Genomic DNA, 20620 nt, shown 5'->3' on the forward strand with positions numbered 1-20620 from the left:
TCGACGACGACAGTGCAAACAAAGAACTTTTTAAGCATTAAAAAGGTTGATTGGATGAGCCATCCACCATATAGTCCTGATTTTGCACCTAATGACTTCTTTTTATTTTTTATTAAAAAGCATATTTTGGAGGTGCCCAAATCGATGCGGGAAAAGTGCTTTGATAGTTTTTTATTACAAATACCGAAATATAAAAGGTAGCATTCGTATTAATATAAAATTTTCCTTTTACATATTTCAGGAAGCGCTGTTGGTTTTAGCTCGCAACGAAAACTGAACAACGGAGTGAAACAAAGCGGAATACCTTTCAAAATTTTGAATAATTCATGACAACAAGCATTTCGAGATGAACGGCCAGACAAAAAAGTCAATAGTCATCAGCGTTTCAACCTAAACGCTACAAAAACGGTGCCATTGGAAGGAGTTAAAGTGTTAAAATCCCGCCACTTGTAAAATAAGAAAGAGGGTGGAGAAAACCGTTAAGGGTTTGGGGTTTAGTGCGGAGATTTAACGCCCTTTCTAAGCGGAATCGAAATCAACAAAGTAAGAGGACGCCGAGGAATTATATCGTTGTTCTTTTCGGTAAAGATGAAGATCTTAAAACCATTTAGTTATTTGGCAATTGTATCAAGCACTATTATAAAAAAAAATAGCAAAGGATAGCCAGTACTATTTCAAACTACTTGCGATTAAAAAGTATATATAAACTCTAAATATTAATTAGTAACAAATTTATTTGGACTGTTCTATTGCTTTGCTGATTTATGCGATTATCTATACAAAAAAAGTTGGTATTTTATTACCATTAAGTTGATCAACAATTAATTGCAATTTGCACCTATCGAAAAACCATCAACCTTAACCACGACTTATTCTTAACCGACATTAAATCGGCAGTTCGGATGATTGTTCTACGTATAGCCTAATTAATGACAACGGCTTTTATTAACCATTAGGGGTCTGACACTAAAAGGATTTAAATAGAGTTAATTAGAAGATCGAGGACTCGACGAACGATTTTGGGACCCTTGAGGCTCTTGGGTCGACGAACTATCCCTCTTTCACGCCCTGAATGGTCACTTAGAGCAACCCCTAAACGTTTATTGTTACTCGATAAGGGTAACCTCAAAATTTATTAAAAGAAAATCTGTCGAAATCCATCGCTTGATGCATGATATATTAAAAAAAACGTCAAAAGGAAAAGGGACAGAGAAAACGACCCAAAGAAAATTAAACAGTCGAAAAAGTTTCCCAGGAACCACGCCGACTGACTTCACATCAACATGGGATGGTGAACGATTTAAATCTGATGTCCATAAACGAATCAATCATGCACCGTATTGTCCGGCATTTCTTATCCATCATTCTAGTTCCCAAGAAATTGTTCAATATTCGATATTAAAATACAACCGCAACGGGAGACCGTATTTACAGCAACGGCTGCTTCAGAAATGTTGGAGTAAAAGATGTCCATGCTTGTGTATTAGGGTGCTTCATTTCTAGGCGATATTTTTTTTTCTCTCTGTGCTACCTGAAAATATGATACTTTATAGAAAATAACAAATTATGCCGCCGGGTAAAAGGCTTTAAGTGCAATAGCTCATTTAAAAATTCATTTTCCTATTGAAATTACACGGAAATTTTTTTTTTCGGTTTTCCCTTGATTTTTCGACGTGAAGCAATTTTTTCTTGCAAGAACGCGTAAAATTTGCAACAAAAAGTTCCTTTGCGTTTATTCTCCCCGACCAAGAGCTTTTAATTTATAGAGTAAATCATTCCTAAATTAGGATTCATTATTTTTACATTAAATAGCAATTAATTATAAACAAAAGAACTATTTGAGGTATTATATGATTCAAGTTTCTAATTTCCAAAATTATTTTTTAATCAAATAGAAAAAATTAAAAGTCAATTATTAAAAAAATATTAATTATAATTAAATAATAATTAATTATAAGAAATTTAAAAAATATTCATGTGTGTAATCCAGTGAGCACTCTAAAATTTAGCGAACAAATATAAATTTCAATTAATAATTAATGATATGTACAAGTGTAATTTTTTATGTTTTTTTATTATTTATTACTTATTAATTAAAATTTATGTTCGTTCACTAAATTTTAAAGTGGCCACTGGATTACAAACTTGAATAGTTTCTAAATGTCTATAATTAATTACTATTTAATTATAATTAACATTTTTTCAATAATTGACTTTTAATTTTCTCTATTTGATTAAAAAATAATTTTGGAAATTAGCAACTTGAATCATATCATAACTCAAATAAAGCGTTCTTTTGTTTATAAGTAATGGTTATTTAATTTAAAAATAATAAATCCTAATTTAGAAATGATTTGATATCAATTATAATGAACATTTATTTTCACAACTCTATAAATTAAAAGCTGTTGGTCGGAGAGAATGTACGCATAGGAACTTTTTGTAGTAAATTTTATGCTCTACAAAAGCTATATACACGTTTTTCCCAAAAAAAATTTCTTCACGTCGAAAAATCAAGTGAAAACCGAAAAAAAATGTTTTCTGTGTGTTAAGTATTAGATTTTCAGGTAGCACCGAGAAAAAAAAAAAATCAAAATAAATAAAAACTAAAAGTTCAGATTTTCACGGAATTATATATTTTGACATGACAATTGTTTCGACAACACATCAAACATTTGATAAAGACACGGTGTTGTCGAAACAATTGTCATGTCAAAATATATAATTTCGTGAAAATCGGAACTTTTAGTTCTTCTTTATTTTGGTAAATGGATTTTCATCAAATAAAAGCCTCCTCAGTTCAAAAAATATATCGCCTAAAAATGAAGCACCCTATTGTGTATATACTGGGCATCCTAACTGAGCCTAAAACGATCAATGATTTGAATTGAAGAACTTATTAAATCAGACATAATAAATAAATAAATAAATAAAGTTTTCGAAGCATTAAATAATATTTTTGTTTTATATTATGATACTAAAGTTTTAGTTTGATGGCTTAAGACTGGAAGGAGAGGTTTTAATGAAAATGGAACCACTGGGTAGGTGTTTACATGATGGTTCCCGATATAAACCTCACAGTATCATCATAACGAATTTCAGCAGCATTCCTTATCTCCACACTATAACGTATGCAGCTGGCAGGTCAATAAATACGGCTATTGATTTTTTGCTCTCTTCAAAGTCCCTTTCAATATGAAAGTACCTGGCAATTGTAACTCCTTTTAACTCTGAAGTCAGCTTGTTCAACCGGCACGAAAAATTTGAAAATCTATAGAAATTTATTACCAATATGGCAATCCGGGACCATGTTTATCCCCCTTCCTTAGGTCCGTTAATTAAGCTGTCAAGAAGCAATAGGTTTTTAAAAGAAAATTCTATTCTAAAAATAACTGAACTGTATAACTAAATCGATACGCATCCTGGACGGACATCCTGTATAAGAATAATCTTGACAGTGGAAGATATCGTCTTCTAGAAACAACGCAAACGTCAATAAATTCGTCGTAGTCAATTCACGTCATTTCGTCGTTCGAATAGACGACGTAAAATGTATGGGCCGTTAATATTTGTTATAAATGTATAGCTGCGACTTTAGGGGGAAGATTTAGCCCAGCTTTACCGTCCCGACGGTCTACTTTACAACTTTATTGACGCCTGAGCACACTAAACTTGCTAAAAACTATCCGGCTTTGTTTAGTGCGTTTTTATACTACGCGAATTGTGGAAAAGACACTTATTATGACTTTTATGATCATTCCAAAGTATTTTTAAACGACCGTAAAACTTGCTTATGGTTGCCGCGTTAACGACAAACTAAACGCAATAGCGGAATACATTTATTTCGATTCGGAAATTATCCAAAACCGATCGAAATTGTAATCCACAGAACAATCGAAATAAATTGGACTTTTTCGGTCGGTCAACGGAAAGCATCACTCGACCTTCCGAAATTAATTTATTTTGAAACTTTTAAATTTGAAACGAAACTAGCAATTGGCTTGCTTTAGAATTTCGAATCATGCTGCGAACATCAACGGGGCGAAACATAAAAAGCCGTTAAACTCAGCTAAAAATGGAAATAAATTCGACCGTCAAAAACGAAATGGTTTTTGATCACGAACAGATTTTATGTTTAAATCGTTTTTATTTAGTAATTACTCAATTGACTGGAATTATTATTAGAAAAACATGTGACTCTTGTAGAGTAGTGAAATAGCTCAAGACCTATATTGTGCATATTTCTAGCGATTATGGAAATTCTTTCAGTGAGACACATGAAGAAGTCATGAGACGAAAGCAGACTTCTGAAAAGATCGAAATTGTCTTTGTGGGGTGGTCTTTAGTTTTGTGAAACTAATAATGGGTGATTTGTATTATTTTTGTAAATTCAATGGTTAAGGAAACTGGAAAAATATTAAGCAATGTTTAGTAATGAATAAGTTCAACAAACGCCTTGGAGAGGGGTGAAAAGGTGCACATCATATGCTTCCACTGAAACTTGAGAGATTGGATCTTAAAGACTCTCTTTTTTGTTGAATTAGACGTTATCTTACTGGTGTGCCTGCTTCTCAGCTTATTCATTAACGACATCAATTCTGGCTTCATACATTGTCTTGCCTTGCGAAGGACGTTGACGGATTGACTATGGCGTCGGCCTAATGGTATGGATATCAGAGTTTTCTATTATTGTATTTATCATATTATTGGTAGTCCGCTGGACTGTGTGCATCCTGTCATCGATCTGGGTGTTTTGTTGAGCTGCAATTTTTATTTTTTGCCCCATATTGATACTGTAATGAGTAAAGTACTCCATGTGCTTGAATTTTGAAAACCTAACAAACGAGAGATAGATCTACAATTTATCCACCCATCAAATCTACAATTGATTGTCCATAATGGTTTTCTTCGGGCCCTTTGGACTATTTGTTAATTATAAACACTTTATTTTTAGATTGCTTTTAGTTATGTAGATTTTGTTGTTTTTCTTAATTGTTTTTATGTAATTTTTAAATGGTCTGATCCGTGAATATACCGTCTAGCAAAATTACGATTACCAGCTGTCAGAAAATATATCGAACAATATTAACTCTTCCCTCATATAAATAAATACAATGAGTTTCCAAATTCATGACGTTAGGAGGCCTCGAAATGAACATTTTCACTGCGAAATGAATTTAAATTAAAATACCTTTTCGTTTGTTAGGGGACGATACAACTCAGCTAGACAAAATTCCGTCGAATTAACGTCTAAACTAACGCAATTCAAGGAAGAAGCAGGAACATATCCGGAAAGTAAATCCGAAGCGCACTGATTTCATTTAAATTAGTCGGCGAATTATTGTTGAAAAGCTAATCAACATGGAACGCGGGCAGCATCACTTCATTCAAAATCAAGAAAGTTCGAGAAACGTTTTATTTCAATGGGAAAAAAGTTCGTTGCAAACTGTATTGCGAATGGAAAAGACCGGTCGTTTCAAAATTTGTAAATAGCTTAATGAAAATTGTAACCAACAATGAGGAACGTTTGTGCCCCGAAAATAGAATAAAAAATAACCAAAAATAAGTCCAATTTACGGATATCAAAATTCTAATTTTGATATCCGCATGCCACACTATCATTTGCTGTTTGTTAAGACGTTTCAAAGTAACAAAACGGCAATTAATTATAATGCACCAAAATTTAAATTTCGATTTCGACACTTTCCTTTAGCAATACGAAATTGCTGTCAGATAATGGAAAATAAGGCAATTAAAATTTACCCTTACAAAAACTGTTATCCCCGAGCAGTAATTTAGTTGAGTGCGCGCTGTAAAAAGCCAGTTTTTCTTGCCGAAGTAAACAGGAACCGGAATCTTTTATTTTAGTTATAAAATTAAAATTTCATTTCTCGACTAACGAAGAATGGGGAGATGAAAAAAACCGGGGAAATATTTTTAATGCTCAAATTTTGGATATGCATTAAAAAGAATTTTAATTAATCAAACACGGAAGTATGTAATGTGTTTTGTTTATGATCTGTGCTCACTCCCACGATGGATTTTGGGCTTTGTTTATGTGAATATTTAATAAGCGTTTGTACAGTTTATTATCGCCTTAAAAGTTATGAGAAAATGATAAAAACAAAAATTGTAAAGATTGGTGGCGTGACGAATTTTGTTAAATGGAAGTATTTTTAAAATTTTGTTTTGAATTCGTTTTGAAATTCTTGAACTTTTTGAAAATAACAGCCAAATTTTAAATTCACAAAAAAAGTAAATAATATGAAACACCTATTACTACAAATAAATTATCCTATTTTTAACACCCTGTAGCATCTAATTCAAATTTTATTTATTATTTAAAGAAAATTGAAAATATTGGAAAAACTATCATATTTAGGTATTATTAATAAAAAAGTTGCAAAATTTTAAAAGAAATTCAAAATAAAATTAAAAAATGTTTTATTCGTTGCGCTTTTTTGAGACACCCTGTATACTTTAAAATAATTTTAAATTGTACACTCTAGTAGTCCTTACAATTTTTGTATTTAGCATTTTCTGATAACTGTTCAAACCAATGAAATAATGAGTGGTATTGAACTGGCTAACAAATAAAGTACTTTATTATTAAAACAAGGTAGCTTAATGTGCCCATTTAAGATAATCGGAGAAAAAAACAATTAATTTACTTTGGTATCGAAAATGATAACAGAATAACATGACGCCGTATGAATAATAAGTCAGGACAGGCAGGCTTTTCCATACATGGTATTATTACTGATATTGAAGTAAATTAATCAATCAAGAGCACTACTTAGAAAAAGAAGATATCAAGATCAACTATTAGGTAAAATTACACATATTGTTGCACCAACAATTTTAGAAAAAACGCACGATATTTGTTAAGTTGTAAGACAGCGTCTATTGTTAAAAACATTGAAAAAACAATATATAATATTTAGATTATAATAGAATATAATAAAATATAGGAAAAGTTGTTTGTTCGGTATTGAGTAAATAACATTTAAATAAAAACAGATCCAACATTCACCCAAAACTTTGTTTTTACAGATATTGCAAAATGGTTTACACAAAAAAATATAAATTTGCTGAAGAATGTAATTTTGTTATCTCTAACAACTTTTCCTTATTTAGGTTATGTAAAAATTCCATTTTATTATTCACACTAGGAGAATTATCAAGCATATATTTTTTAAGCAAGTAAATAGTAATCAACACAAATATATATTTATATAAGGGACACGCCGTATATTGTTTAATATTGGGTGGTCTTTATTTTGTATGACACGCAGCTGTTAAGTCTCATTTCGCGTAAAATTCGGATTCAGCTTTGAGAGAAGTCTTTGGCAATTTTATTAGTTTCGATTGTAAACAATTTATCCCAAAAATAACGCTGTCATGACGGTTTTTAGTGTGCAACAAAAATGTACATAAATTACAGCGGCGGGGCATTTTGAGGAACAAAATAAGGAATTAAGTAAATACCTCCTCGTAAAGGCTGCGGCGAAAATTGCCCCCGTTGGTTAACTTTCCACCGAAACTTTTAATCGCCTTAGTATTCGGCGAATATTACAATTATTCTTAGTCACGTACAAAATTCTTATCAAATCCATAACTTATATACCAGCCCTTAGTTCGGGGGCCCTCCGGGCATCATTCTATCTCATAATTACGCATTGCGGTATGAGAAATCAAACAGATTAAAGCACTTGTTTGTATATATTTTAATATTAAAGAATGAAAATCGCACTGATCCCGGTGAAACGAAATTTTGTATGCATAGAGTATTGTTTTCCCAGGGATACGCATTTAAGGTTTAAAATTTCGCCTCCGTTAGTAAAATATCTTAGGGTAATCACTAACAAATATAAAACTGCTCCGTTTTATTTAATTTTCGTTCTTGTTGAACTAAGAGAAAGGCAGTTAATTAATCTGATGAACTGTGTTTTTGACGAGCGAAATTGACGGGGTCTAGATGAACAGAGGGAGACATAGAGAGACAGAAAACGAAATCGAGTAATGAATAGAGTATGAGTATTTGCTTACCTTGTAAGTCCCTAGGTTCTTTACGGAACAGGCAAACTTGACATTTCGACCTGCCGCTACTGTGATATTTTCAATTACGTCTGTGAATTCCGGTTCTTCTGTGACAGCTGAAACAATATTTGATGTTTGGTACGGACAATTTAGCAATTAATTTATGTTTCGTTACGGCTCATTTATCATTCATTATGAATTCTCAATTGTTTTTTAAAAATGTACAAGAAAACCATAATTAAAATCTACGCCTGGAACTGAGTTTAGTTATTTTAAATTAGCGATATTTTGTAAAAGAGAATGGATATCGAAAATTAAATTCTTTTTACAAAAGTTGTGGAAAATGTGAATAACGAAGATTGCTGATATTATAAGCAAATAATTCGATGAGCAACAGAAAAAATTCTCAATCAAATCAAACATTGAAATCACCGAAGGTTTCTTATTCCGCGATATTGTGACTATTATTTAAAAGGAAAGACGAGAAAACATTTTTATGCATCACAACTAACCCATTTTCAGGAAAATTATTTTCAAAATCTTCTGATTAAAAAAGCTCTTTTATACCAAAGTGGATCTTTTTTTTTGCGTTTGTAGCTATGAGCAAATGTAGTATTAAATCAAAGCTGTTTAATTTAAATTCAGTTGGCACACCTGTTTGCTTAATATCATGCATGAAACAAGAAACAGTGTACGTACGTTATAATGTAATACTTGTTCGGAAAACTAAAAAGAGGAAATATTCTGATTTATTATGCCGGAATAATTTACTTTTCCCCGGGAAAAATAAATGTTTGTTTACCGCAAAAGGCTGGAATATGGTGTGCGCTTTCAATCGGTGAAAATTTCAATTTTTTAACAAGATGGACGAAAAATATGGCGGGCGATTCGTTCGTATTCGAGTCGAGAGCTTCTCATAAACTTTAATTGTCTAGTTGCGACACACGTTTTTTTTTTTCATCGGAAGCTTGTTAACCGAATTAAAAGATATAAAATGGCATTTTTTTTTCGACATCCTTTAATTTTGTCCCAATTAGAGCGACTGACTTTAAAACTTTGTCCATTCGATAACTAAACTGGAGTTATTAACCTCTTGATTAGCGAGTACGAACGTCGATCGGAGGTAAAGTAGGACTGATTTAAAGTAAAAATTTATTCCCATAAACGAAATTCAATTTAGTGATGGTCCGTCGGTCCGAACGTAAGTACTATGAAAAGCAGATGAATCGAATCATAGCTTGAATGGGATGTTTTTGCTAGCCCCAAGCATATAAAGTGAGCGCCAGGATGGAATGTCCGGTAAATATACGGCATGAAGTAGAAAATATCTTGTGTTTGTACGATTTTCGAATAAATCAAAAATTACCCTAAATAAAGGCATAAAAAATAACGGCGAAAGGGTAGAATTTAGAAACTGAAAGGAGTTCCGGTTTTTATGGCATAAATTAAAGCAAAAGAAATACAGAAATCGACTGAATGCCTTCGACTTTCCTTTAATAACATTTCGAGAATTTTAATATAAAATTTCCGCGGTTCCAAAATTTGAAACAGAACCGAGTAAGCGAAATCAAATTAAATAAAAATAAATTAGGAATCTGGCAGCACGATAACTACCGCACCGCAAGACGCTGAAAGTGGGCTTTAATTTTAAATAAAATATCCCCGTTTCTTTCAGAATTGGAAGCGGAGATTTCCCTTTTAAGGCGAAAGTTTAACGTGTTAATTAGGAGGGAAATATGTCGGATTTTGCGAAACTTCCCAAAGTAAATAATTTGGTACACGATGCGAATTCTGTTGCAGACAAAAACGCCGCAGAACTTTATACTAACTCGTAATTTGATCTTTTAAATACGAGGTAAATTAAAGTATCGCTCGAGGTGCAATTTTGCTATTCAAGAAACCAAAACTAACATAAAGATGGAAGAGAGTCCGCTAAATTTTGAACGCAGTTTTTACAAGGCTTGTTGCTGAAATTAGAAATAAAATGTTAGTCGCTGGCTTCTTAGCAATAGAGCTTTATATATATATATATATATATATATATATATATATATATATATATATATATATATATATATATATATATATATATATATATATATATATATATATATATATATATATATATATATATATATATATATATATATATATATATATATATATATATATATATATATATATATATATATATATATATATATATATATATATATATATATATATATATATATATATATATATATATATATTCTCACGTATTGATTCACGGATGGAAAAATGTGATGACACTATATTCCGGGATATCATCCGTTCGTTCGTTGAACTCCGACTGGAATCCTGCAAATCCTGCATCCAACTGGAATCCTGCAGACGTTTCGCCAAAATCTCACTTGGCATCTTCAATGCTCGCGCTCCGAAAAAACCAGTGTTCGAAGTGTTTTCGGAGCGCGAGCATTGAAGATGCCAAGTGAGATTTTGGCGAAACGTCTGCAGGATTCCAGTCGGATGCAGGATTTGCAGGATTCCAGTCGGAATTCAACGAGCGAACGGATGATATCCCGGACTATAGTGTCATCATATATATATATATATATATATATATATATATATATATATATATATATATATATATACAGGGTTTTTCACTTAAAACTCCGCACGCCAATAAGTCCAAAACGAAAAGAAATATTTAATTTATGTAAAAAGTAGTCAAAGTGTGGAGTCAAGTAGATATTTCCTAAAGTTTAAAAAATTCGACGCCTGCAAAAAATTATTCGATTGCAGAGACTTTGGAAATACGCGCATACAAAAGTACATATTATTTAAAAACTTTTTTGTTATTTACTCAAACTTATTTATTTTACCCGTTTCTAAGTTATACCGATTTAAAGTAAACATTTCTTGATTAATAAAAAATGTGATTAACGCTTATTTTTACAAGTATGCCATGAATGTTAGTTACTGTGGCAACCATTGTTATCGCAGTTGTTTTAAGTGCAATTACAAACGTAAGTTGTTATTGCTGTATCAAAAAATTGTCACATTTTGTTACAAGAAATATTCAAATTTGTTCGGTTTAAAAAAAACTAAGAATTATTATGTGAAAATGGTGCAATTTAGCAATGAGGAAAAAGTAGACATGTTACTGGTGTCTGGAGAATGCAGATGCAATTGTAGAGAAGCAAAAAGAGTTTACGCACGGCGTTATCCGCATAGAAGAGTCCCCGATGCAAAAACCTTTTCAAGTTTATGCAAAAACTTAAGAGAATATGGCAGCTTCATAAAACCTAAAAGAGATACTACTGCTGTAATTCAGCAGGTTGATAATAACCCCAAGATATCCCTATCAGAGATAAAAGAAAATACCGGTGTTACCATAAGTTCTTCGTGGAGAATTCTACATAGAAACTCTTTTCACCCGTACAAAAGTAAACTAGTTCATAAACTAGAATCAGGCGATTATGCTAGAAGAATGTATTTCTTAGCGACATTGTCCGATTTGTATAGCCAAGATGCAAATTTTCTCTCGAAAATTTTATGGAGCGACGAAAGTCGATTTCAAAATAATGGAATCGTTAATAGACACAACTGTCGTTTTTGGTCCGAAAACCATCCTCGTTGGATTACAGAAAGAGGTAACCAACGAATTTTTAGTATCAATGTTTGGTGCGGCATATTAAATGGATTCCTTATTGGACGTTACTTTTACGAAGGAACTTTAAATGCAGATCGCTATTTAAGATTTCTTCAAACTACACTTCCGGAACTATTAGAAGAAGTGCCTCTTTACACTAGAATGAATATGTGGCTACAGCAGGATGGAGCGCCTGCACATAATGCCCAAATAGTAACGAGGTATTTGAACCGAGAATATCCCAATAGATGGTTTGGTACTAATGGACCGGTAAGGTGGCCGGCGAGGTCCCCGGACATTACACCACCAGATTATTTTCTTTGGGGCTACCTAAAAAACGTTATCTATGAAGAACCTATCGAAGATATGGCTGATCTCATTAACAAAATTAATGCAGCGTGTGCCAAGAAGGACTCTCCTACAAGTGACCCAAGTTTTTGATAGTTGTGTTCGAGCAGATGGACATAATTTTGAACAAAATTTTTGAAATGTCTTATTATGTAGTTAATTGCAATAATAATTTTGGTTATTAACTTGTAGGTATTTTACTGTTTTTTCATTTATTTATCATGTTATCAGAACTAAATCGATAAAAAATAATAAATAAAATCATACTAAAATAGTTGAAATCTATTGTTTGTAATTGCACTTAAAACAACTGCGATAACAATGGTTGCCATAGTAACTAACATTCATGGCATACTTGTTCACGTATTCATTCAAGGATGGAAAAATATGTTGAAAAAATATTCCGAGTTCTCTTGTTGAACTCCGACTGGAATCCTGCAGACGTTTCGCCAAGATCTCACTTAGCATCTTCAATGTTGGCGTTCCGAGAGTTCGAAGTGTTTTCAGATGCCAAGTGAGATCTTGGCGAAACGTCTGCAGGATTCCAGTCGGAGTTGAACAAGCGAACGGATGATGTCCCGAAATATTTTTTCAACAATATTCCGGGATATCATCCGTTCAGACGTCTCGCCAACATCTCACTTGGCATCTCGATAGTGGCTAATTCAATGAAAATGAGAGTGCACAGGCCTTCACATTGGCATAGTAAGTGGCAAAATCTGTATTACGTGTCTTCTTTCACTTCCATTAGGCTTAGACGCCTATTATTATTCTGATAGCCTTTCTTTTGTAGCTTAGCAGCTTAGTAATTTGACCTCTGTAAAAAAAGATGAAATTGTCGGAAAGTAAGAAAATAGCTTAGATAATACCACATCATTCAGCTTTGACATCATTTTCGTCGTATACTCATACCTCACTGAACTCCATCTATCAAACTAGAATAGTTCCCGTAATTTATTTTACGAGCCAATTTTTTTAGAGTGAGACGGGTAATAATGGAGATTGGTTACTTTGACATACATGTCAATACTAAGAGAAAATAAGAGATTGTTTAGATTATTTCACAATTTTCCTACGTGTTAGGGTTAGGGTTTGTTGGGGCTAAATCGTTTGTGAAATCAGTTCAATAGTTTAGCCCTCTTTTTGACTTTGATTGTGGTTCTAGAATGTCATGCTGCTGTTAATAAAAAAAAATTAGTAGTGACAAAAGTTTAAAAACCACCTTAAATCTACATATTTAGGTAATGATGTGTGTATTTTAAATCTTTTGAAAAATAATTCTTTTGAAAAAAATTATATTGCTCTTTTTAATTATTAAGTAATCAAAATTGATTTTTTTACAAATCTCCTAGACCTACATGCTTGGATTGACGGCTATAATAACAGTAATGAGGTTTCTATTTTCGAACTGTTATGGGCGTAACATTTCGTACCGGATCTCCTTCGTGCCTAAATTAATAATAAAAAAATATATTTTCAATTTCCAAATATATCAATCTGAAAGCGCCTTCTTCGAAGTTTTTCTAACAAGTCAAAAATTTACAATGTCATAAATTGTATTATATACAAATGTTTTGAAAAAATCGATTTGGAATCCGCGGTATTTCGCACATCTTAAAAGGTAATCGGGTAGGCCGTTAAGCAAGCCGGAAACAAACCAGCGGGTTTCCTAGAGTAATCTCAGAAACATTCCAATTAATATATGCAGCCGCTTCTCGTCAGCACAGCTGTAATAAGGGTGACTTTAAGCCAGCCGGCCTGCGACAGCGGTTTGTAATGGGGTTGGGGGGAAACACGCTTGAACTCAAAGCATCTCTTCCCCGTTTTCCACGTTTGGCTAAGTGACAGATTCGAAAGATGTTCCATTAAGGAATCCTTGGAGTCAATCAATCGAAAACGATTTTTGTACCGCCGAAAATACGAAAGCAAATTAATACGCGATTTGTACCTAACTTTTTGCTAGCCTAAACACACAAAATGAAGTTATGTTTCACGTTGGTATCACGGCGGCAGATTCGTTATACATTTCTCGAATCATCATGAAAGCTAGTTCAGATAATCTAGATAAAAGCTATATACGCGTTTTAATTCAAAAACGACATTGTATAAAAATCGGATTTTTGCCAAAGTGACATCAACGTCGACAATGTGCCTTTTGTATATCGACAATGAACAACGTTTTGATTTTCAAAGAACGTGAGAAATTAAATGGCGCCTTGTACCTGGAAGCAATTTTCGTTAGTTGTGAGTCCATTGTCTAATTTTTTTCATTTTTATAGATTTCCTGTTTACGCACGTCAATATCTAATATACATATTTTTTAGTTAGAAGTCGTATATAAGTAGCGAAATTTTTTTTAACTAGTTTCTTACTCGGCAAAATTCATTATTTTTCTTTCTGGTTTTTAATTTTATTGCTTTTCATGCGATTTTTTAGTAATGTGCAGGTGATCAACATTCAGAGATGGCACTACAATAAAAACTAACTGGACGTAATGTAGGAAAAATAACCGTCAGATATCAAGAAATTAGCTATTAAAAGTCGATAACCTGCAACAAATTTGTGTTTATTGCATGTGAAATAACTAGCAACGAAATTTCCACCTCAGAAGCCAGCCTAGAAGAAAACTACTGTGCTGATAAAATTTTCGTACCATTGGGACCTGGGAAAATAATAGGTAGATTTTTTTTAAACTGCAAAAATCTAATGGGTACGTGAAGATCCGAAGTGGAAGATTTTTCACTTAAAAAGTATAAGATAGAGGGGAAGGTCGTAATACTGTTACGAATGCCATCTAGCATTTGTGTCCAAGTACTAAAGTACTGTCATGGCGGTTTAAAGTAATGCGTCACACTGAAAATACTACAGGAGCTTGTAACGGACGACAGCTATTTATATTTCAATAAAAACATTTTTTAAAACTATTTTGAGATAAATTATCATGAATGGAAACAATCACTAAAGGCGTTGAAACTGGCTGTTTAGCATTGTCACTAATGGGAGCCTTCCCCTCTATCTTATACTTTATGCCATATACCTAATATAAAAATTCAATTCGGAGCAAGATAGGAAAACATTTCCCGCGATCGAAAGGAACCCCGAAAAACAAGACAGCAATAAATTCAAATACGCGGCAATCAATTACCGAGGTTAAGCGAAATAACGAATATGAAAAGGCAAACTTTTTATGCGACATATAGGGGGATTAAGGGGCCTTAAATCTCCCAGAAATAATAAACGGTTCGTGAAAGGCCGCGTTAACGTGTGTAGACATGGTGTAAAATTGTTAAATGGTGCAGTTCATTGTACTGAAATAATGAATGTCTCCCAGTCCGTTAGGTTTTACGTTAAAATGGTTAAGTCTCAAACTGTGGATGAACTTCGTTTCAAGATCGCTAGGGAATACTTGCGAACATTTTCAGACTGCGTACTTATAATTTAGTAACTGCTAAAAAAGTTTATGCGCCGCACGGTGATATAGTATAGTGCGGTTTAATACGGGAAGATCTGGTAAGACTTTGCTTTTTGCTTGCTTTCACAAACCACAAACCAACGCAAATTCGAAAACAAAAAAAAACAAATATTTCAATTTCAAAAAATTGAAATATTGCCCTATAGATAAGTTATCAGACACATCAGACGTAGAACAATGATTATAGGATACCGGAGGTACGAGAACATATTTGTGTCCTAAAAGCGAACTCTTTCAAAATTTATCTCGAATCAAAAGTTTCCATTTACTTTTTCGAGTCCGCAACACATTTTTGTAACACATTTTTAAGTTATTTTATGTATGAGATATGACTAGTCGCGTTTTCCCCAACTCGGGTGAAAAATCCAAATGCTTTTAGTAACGAACACGAAATGAATGTAACGTAATGCATAACAAGTAGTTAGCTTGAAGGGTTACCAAAGCCACCCCTAGAATTATAAACCGTCACTTCTCTCCCTCCTCTTGGCTTACGTAACCCATTTTTATACACCTAACACGGATTTCGGATATCGAATGTCACTTCGATTTTCTTTAAATCAACGTTCGCGATTATTTCGTTATTAACGAACGAAATTGAAATGACTCCAGGAGTAACAGTAGGATTAAATTATACATTATATGATTCGAGACCTCTGTGGCATCAATCTAACCGCGCATCCACTTAGTTTGGTTATTTGTTATGCATTCAGACGGGATCTGATATGAACAGACGAGGATACGCAATCTTGGCACTTTCCCGTCAGTATAACATTGGTAAAATCTGCATTATACATTCTCCAAATCTAGAACTCAGGCGAGTATACGAGGGCTGCGCGGCATATAGTACGATTACAAGCAAACTTTTTTTTCTATTATTTTCTGCTAAAGATTCTTATTAAAGGTTTCTTCTGACCAGTTCCCTAATAAATGGGATGAATATCATGGTCTCAATACCGAATTTCTGCCATGAACCATAAAAAGTGGTATTGGAAACTATTTTTGGCGCTACCCTCGTACTTACATATAAACACCAAACCCCAAACGGATTTGCTTAAACTAAAAGAAATGCGACAACATTTTTCATGAATAAATTTCAACTTTTCTTTCGGATTGTTAATGCCTTACTTTTCGTCATATTTAAATTTTTATTTATGATAATGTCCCACCGCCACAATGATAGAAATAGCACACACATTGTATCGAATGAATGGCTTACACAGACGTATTTTCCGGCATAGCAAATACACAATTTCATGGCTAGACATTTCCTAGGTTGAGTTCAAGAATGCCGTCGCGGTAATAGTAAGGCAAATTGACATGCATTCTACGATATCCCTTTAATTTCAAGAATTTCGGACTGCACTACAAAATCTATTCGTACGTACGTTAATTTTAGCTTTTACTATTCGCAACACCGCAAGTGTCTCCATCTGTCGCTAATGTTTTCAACCGTAAAACAGCAACGAGGCGACCGACAAAAACAAATACTGGAATAAAGAAGGATTAATAGTTCTGTTAATTTCCGATCATTTAGTTCGCTCTTCAATTTTTGCGATTTCCTTAATATCACGAACAGCTTCGTAAATTATTAAAATAAAGACTTTGTCACCAACGCGAGGCTCAGAATTAATTGGTTGCTTCGCGGACGAATTTCCTTGGTAAAGTCTGTGGATAGATATAAGAAAATGACTAACTGATACGAAGTAAGGAAAGACCCGGGCAAGTTGTAAGAATGAAATATGGCCGAACAGATCCGTTTTTTGCTTAGAATTTAATTATTTGGGGTTTTGTTAGGAAAGATACTAAACAATATTTATTTATTTATGTATATATTTATGTTTAAGTCTAAAATAAAATTACAAATTATTTTTATTACCTACTTAAATTACTTAAAATTATTCACATAATATATCAGTATCACTATCGCTATCATCGCTTGTTCTAATTATTATTTGTTCTATATTTTTTGTAATATGGATATACGAATGTTCTGCTTTTTCTATATGTTTAACAGAATTTGCCCAACTTTGTAGAGGGATGTTAAAAACTTCGGTTTCTATAAGTTTGAGGACATTCAAGTTAACACGGGGAAAACATTGTTACGACGAATGGCAGATTTCAGTTGGTGCCAAACATGTCCAATGGGATTAATCCTACAGTGGTAAGGTAGAAAGAAGCCTTAAAACTGTATGTCCTAGATTTTTTTCATAATTATCACAGACGCATTCCTTTTGTAAGTTACTTAATTGCTTTTTGGTATAATCTTCGTGAAAATAAATGTCGTTATTGTACATGTAGTTGTGGATTGTTGCTTTTGTGTCACATGAGGAAGGGGTTTTAGTCAACTGTCTAGTGTGATAACTTGCATTGTCCATTACAAGCACGCTTTTAGGAGGAATGTTTGGAACTAGTTTGTTTTTAAACCAACTTTCAAATAAATCAGCGGTGGTGTCTTCATGGTAATCCAGAGAAGAAACTTTAATATTTTTCGCAGACAGAGAAAGTCCATTTGGAATCCAACCATCTTTAAAGCCAGCATGCAAAATAGTTATTCTTTTACCTCTTTTTGATGGCGCGTTTGTTTTACACTTATCAGTTGAGTCAACCCAACCCTTTTCCGGGGTATCATAAGTGTCGAACCAGGTTTCATCCAAGTAAATAATTTTCCTTTGTTTTTGTAAATTCTAATTTTTTCGCCATTTCCGAATTCAAAAAGATTCCATTAAAACTTGCCTTTTGTCGATTTTTAAAAATCTAAAACCCATGCGTTGAATACACTTCCATAAGGTAGTTTTGCCCACATTTAACACCGGTTTCATCTTTTTCAAGCCTCCTAATTAAGATATCTAATGTAGGCGCGCTTTGTTGCTCGTATAACTGGTAAATTTTAAGCCGTATTATATCTTGATCACTTTCATCTTTACTCGACAAAAGGTCAGCATCGCTTCTTTTTTTCCTCGCTGAAATGGGATTATTCACAATTTTCCATTCAGTTGATGTTGGAATTTTCGTCAATGTGGCCGTTTTACGTTCAATGAGAGCCAAATAAACGTTGTTTATAACTTCCTTACTCTCAATAGAATAGTGTTTTCTACATTTGGGCGGGAGCATCTCCTAAGATACACTAGACTCCCACATATTTTGCATAATTCGCACACGATTCAAAACACGCTGTATTACACACGAAATAAGAATTATTACTAATCAACTTAAACTAAGTAGTATACCAAACCAAAGAATATTAAACACAGGTATTCTATTACGGACCAAAATTTTACCTGAATTTAAATTCCGAAATTTTAAGTAATAATCTTGTTGCATTGTATGTTAATGACCTCCCTTGGATAATCCCATTCAAAAGCAATTGGTCACTTTCTGATATCTATGAACAAACCATAACTCTCGGAACTCATTGGTCAAGTTACGAATTAATCTCCATTGTGGCACGAGATTCAATTAAACTCCTTGTTTGTTTAAGCGTGTAAGTAATCATTAGAAACGCGCATCTTTTATTCAATTCGATCGAATAATCGTGCATATTAAGCAGAATTATGTAAGCGATTCGGGTGAGTTGCTTCGGCGAAATTTTGGTCATGCATGTCCAAAATAACTCGACTATTCTTCATTCAATATGCATGGAAACCTAATGGTATTTCGAACTAAACCGCGACTTTGTGCGGCAGCAAAATGTTGTGATCCATATCATCTGGAATGCAAATCAGATGTAAAATTATACACCTTATTGCCGCCGAACGGATCCAGTCTGTTCGCATCACTCCAAATACGCATCCGTCGCACTTTGCTGACTATCTATCCGTCGCTAATATATGGGAGTTACTCAAAAAAAAAACAGGAAAAAAATAACCATCACCACTGGCAACCTTAGAGTAATTGCGGGTGTTTGTTATCTATTTCATTTATTAAGAATTTTACGAACAAACTAGCAAGTCAAGAAGTTTGAACTATTATTTTCTTTTCCCACAATCAGTGCGTTATGTTTGCCGACGATACATCTTTCACTACATCTGCTAAAAGTATCGAGGAGTTGTCCGTTAGGGTTGGCATGTTGGAGGACAGGGCTAATGTCTGGTTCGAATATAATCATCTTAAATTAAATTTAGACAAGACCCAGAGTATTGTGTTTTCCTCTAATTGGTTGGTAAATAGTGGACAGTCCGTCAAGTTGCTTGGCATTAGGATCGATGATAGTCTAAATTGGAAACAGCATATCTCAGACCTGAAAAATAGATTGTCCAGCAACATATTCGTGCTTCGACGGCTGAGAGGCCTGATAAGAACAAGGACTCTGCTTATGGTCTATTTTTCTTTGTTGCATTCACACTTATGCTATGGCACGGTACTGTGGGGTGATTCCTCAGCTGCTGTGGAGATTTTTAGAATGCAGAAAAGGACCATTCGAGTCGTTGCTAATATAGGATATAGGGACCATTGTCAACCTTATTTTAAAAAATTCAAAGTGATGCCCCTTCCTTGCATCTATATCTACTACCAGTTATTAGAGATACAGAGAACGAAAGGAAACTTTAGCGCTAATTCCGATTGCCATGCCTATTCAACTCGTTCGGGGGATCTCCTTAGACGGCCTAGGTTTAGACTGAGGAAGTCTGGGAACAACTCATTGAACCTGAAATTGTATAATGTTTTGCCAGGTACCGTGAAAAAGATGAGCAATAGAAAATTTAAACATACTATTAAAGAATTCCTACAACGTCATTGTTTTTACTCCCTGCGAGCATACATTGACACTGTCACTGGTATCGATGCGCTATAAAACTGTATAGTACTGTCTAATTTTGTTTGTATTAGATGTTATTTATTTATTTGATTTTATTGCACTTGAATATCACTTCTGACTTGCGACAATTGTACGTCCCGTTTGTACGAAACGTAGTCAATAAATGAATCTATCTATCTATCTATTAAAAAAGTGTTCAATTCAGTACAAATGTTTTAATGGTATCAGACCAATTTTTTTTATATAAACATTCTTCGTTTTCGAGATACAGAGTGTCAAAGTTTACAGATTTTTTTTTTAATTAATTACTCAAAAATCTTTTAACGGATGAGGTTTTTTCTAAAATCATTTTTAAACTTTTTGAGTA

General features: G+C 33.3%; 1 protein-coding gene across 2 annotated transcripts in view; it reads right to left on the reverse strand.

The window, feature by feature from the left end:
* Positions 1-20620, reverse strand: part of LOC132695544 (lachesin) — a 145573-nt gene that overhangs the window by 66890 nt on the left and 58063 nt on the right. For both annotated transcript variants that reach the window (XM_060659851.1, XM_060659850.1), the window contains exon 2: positions 8050-8156. In XM_060659851.1, coding sequence (XP_060515834.1) covers positions 8050-8156 — 107 coding nt within the window. The remainder of the gene's footprint in view (positions 1-8049; positions 8157-20620) is intronic.

Source organism: Cylas formicarius, unplaced genomic scaffold (genome assembly GCF_029955315.1).
Source record: "Cylas formicarius isolate icCylForm1 unplaced genomic scaffold, icCylForm1.1 PGA_scaffold_12__32_contigs__length_19106922, whole genome shotgun sequence".
In the NCBI taxonomy this organism is placed as follows: Eukaryota; Metazoa; Arthropoda; class Insecta; order Coleoptera; family Brentidae; genus Cylas; species Cylas formicarius.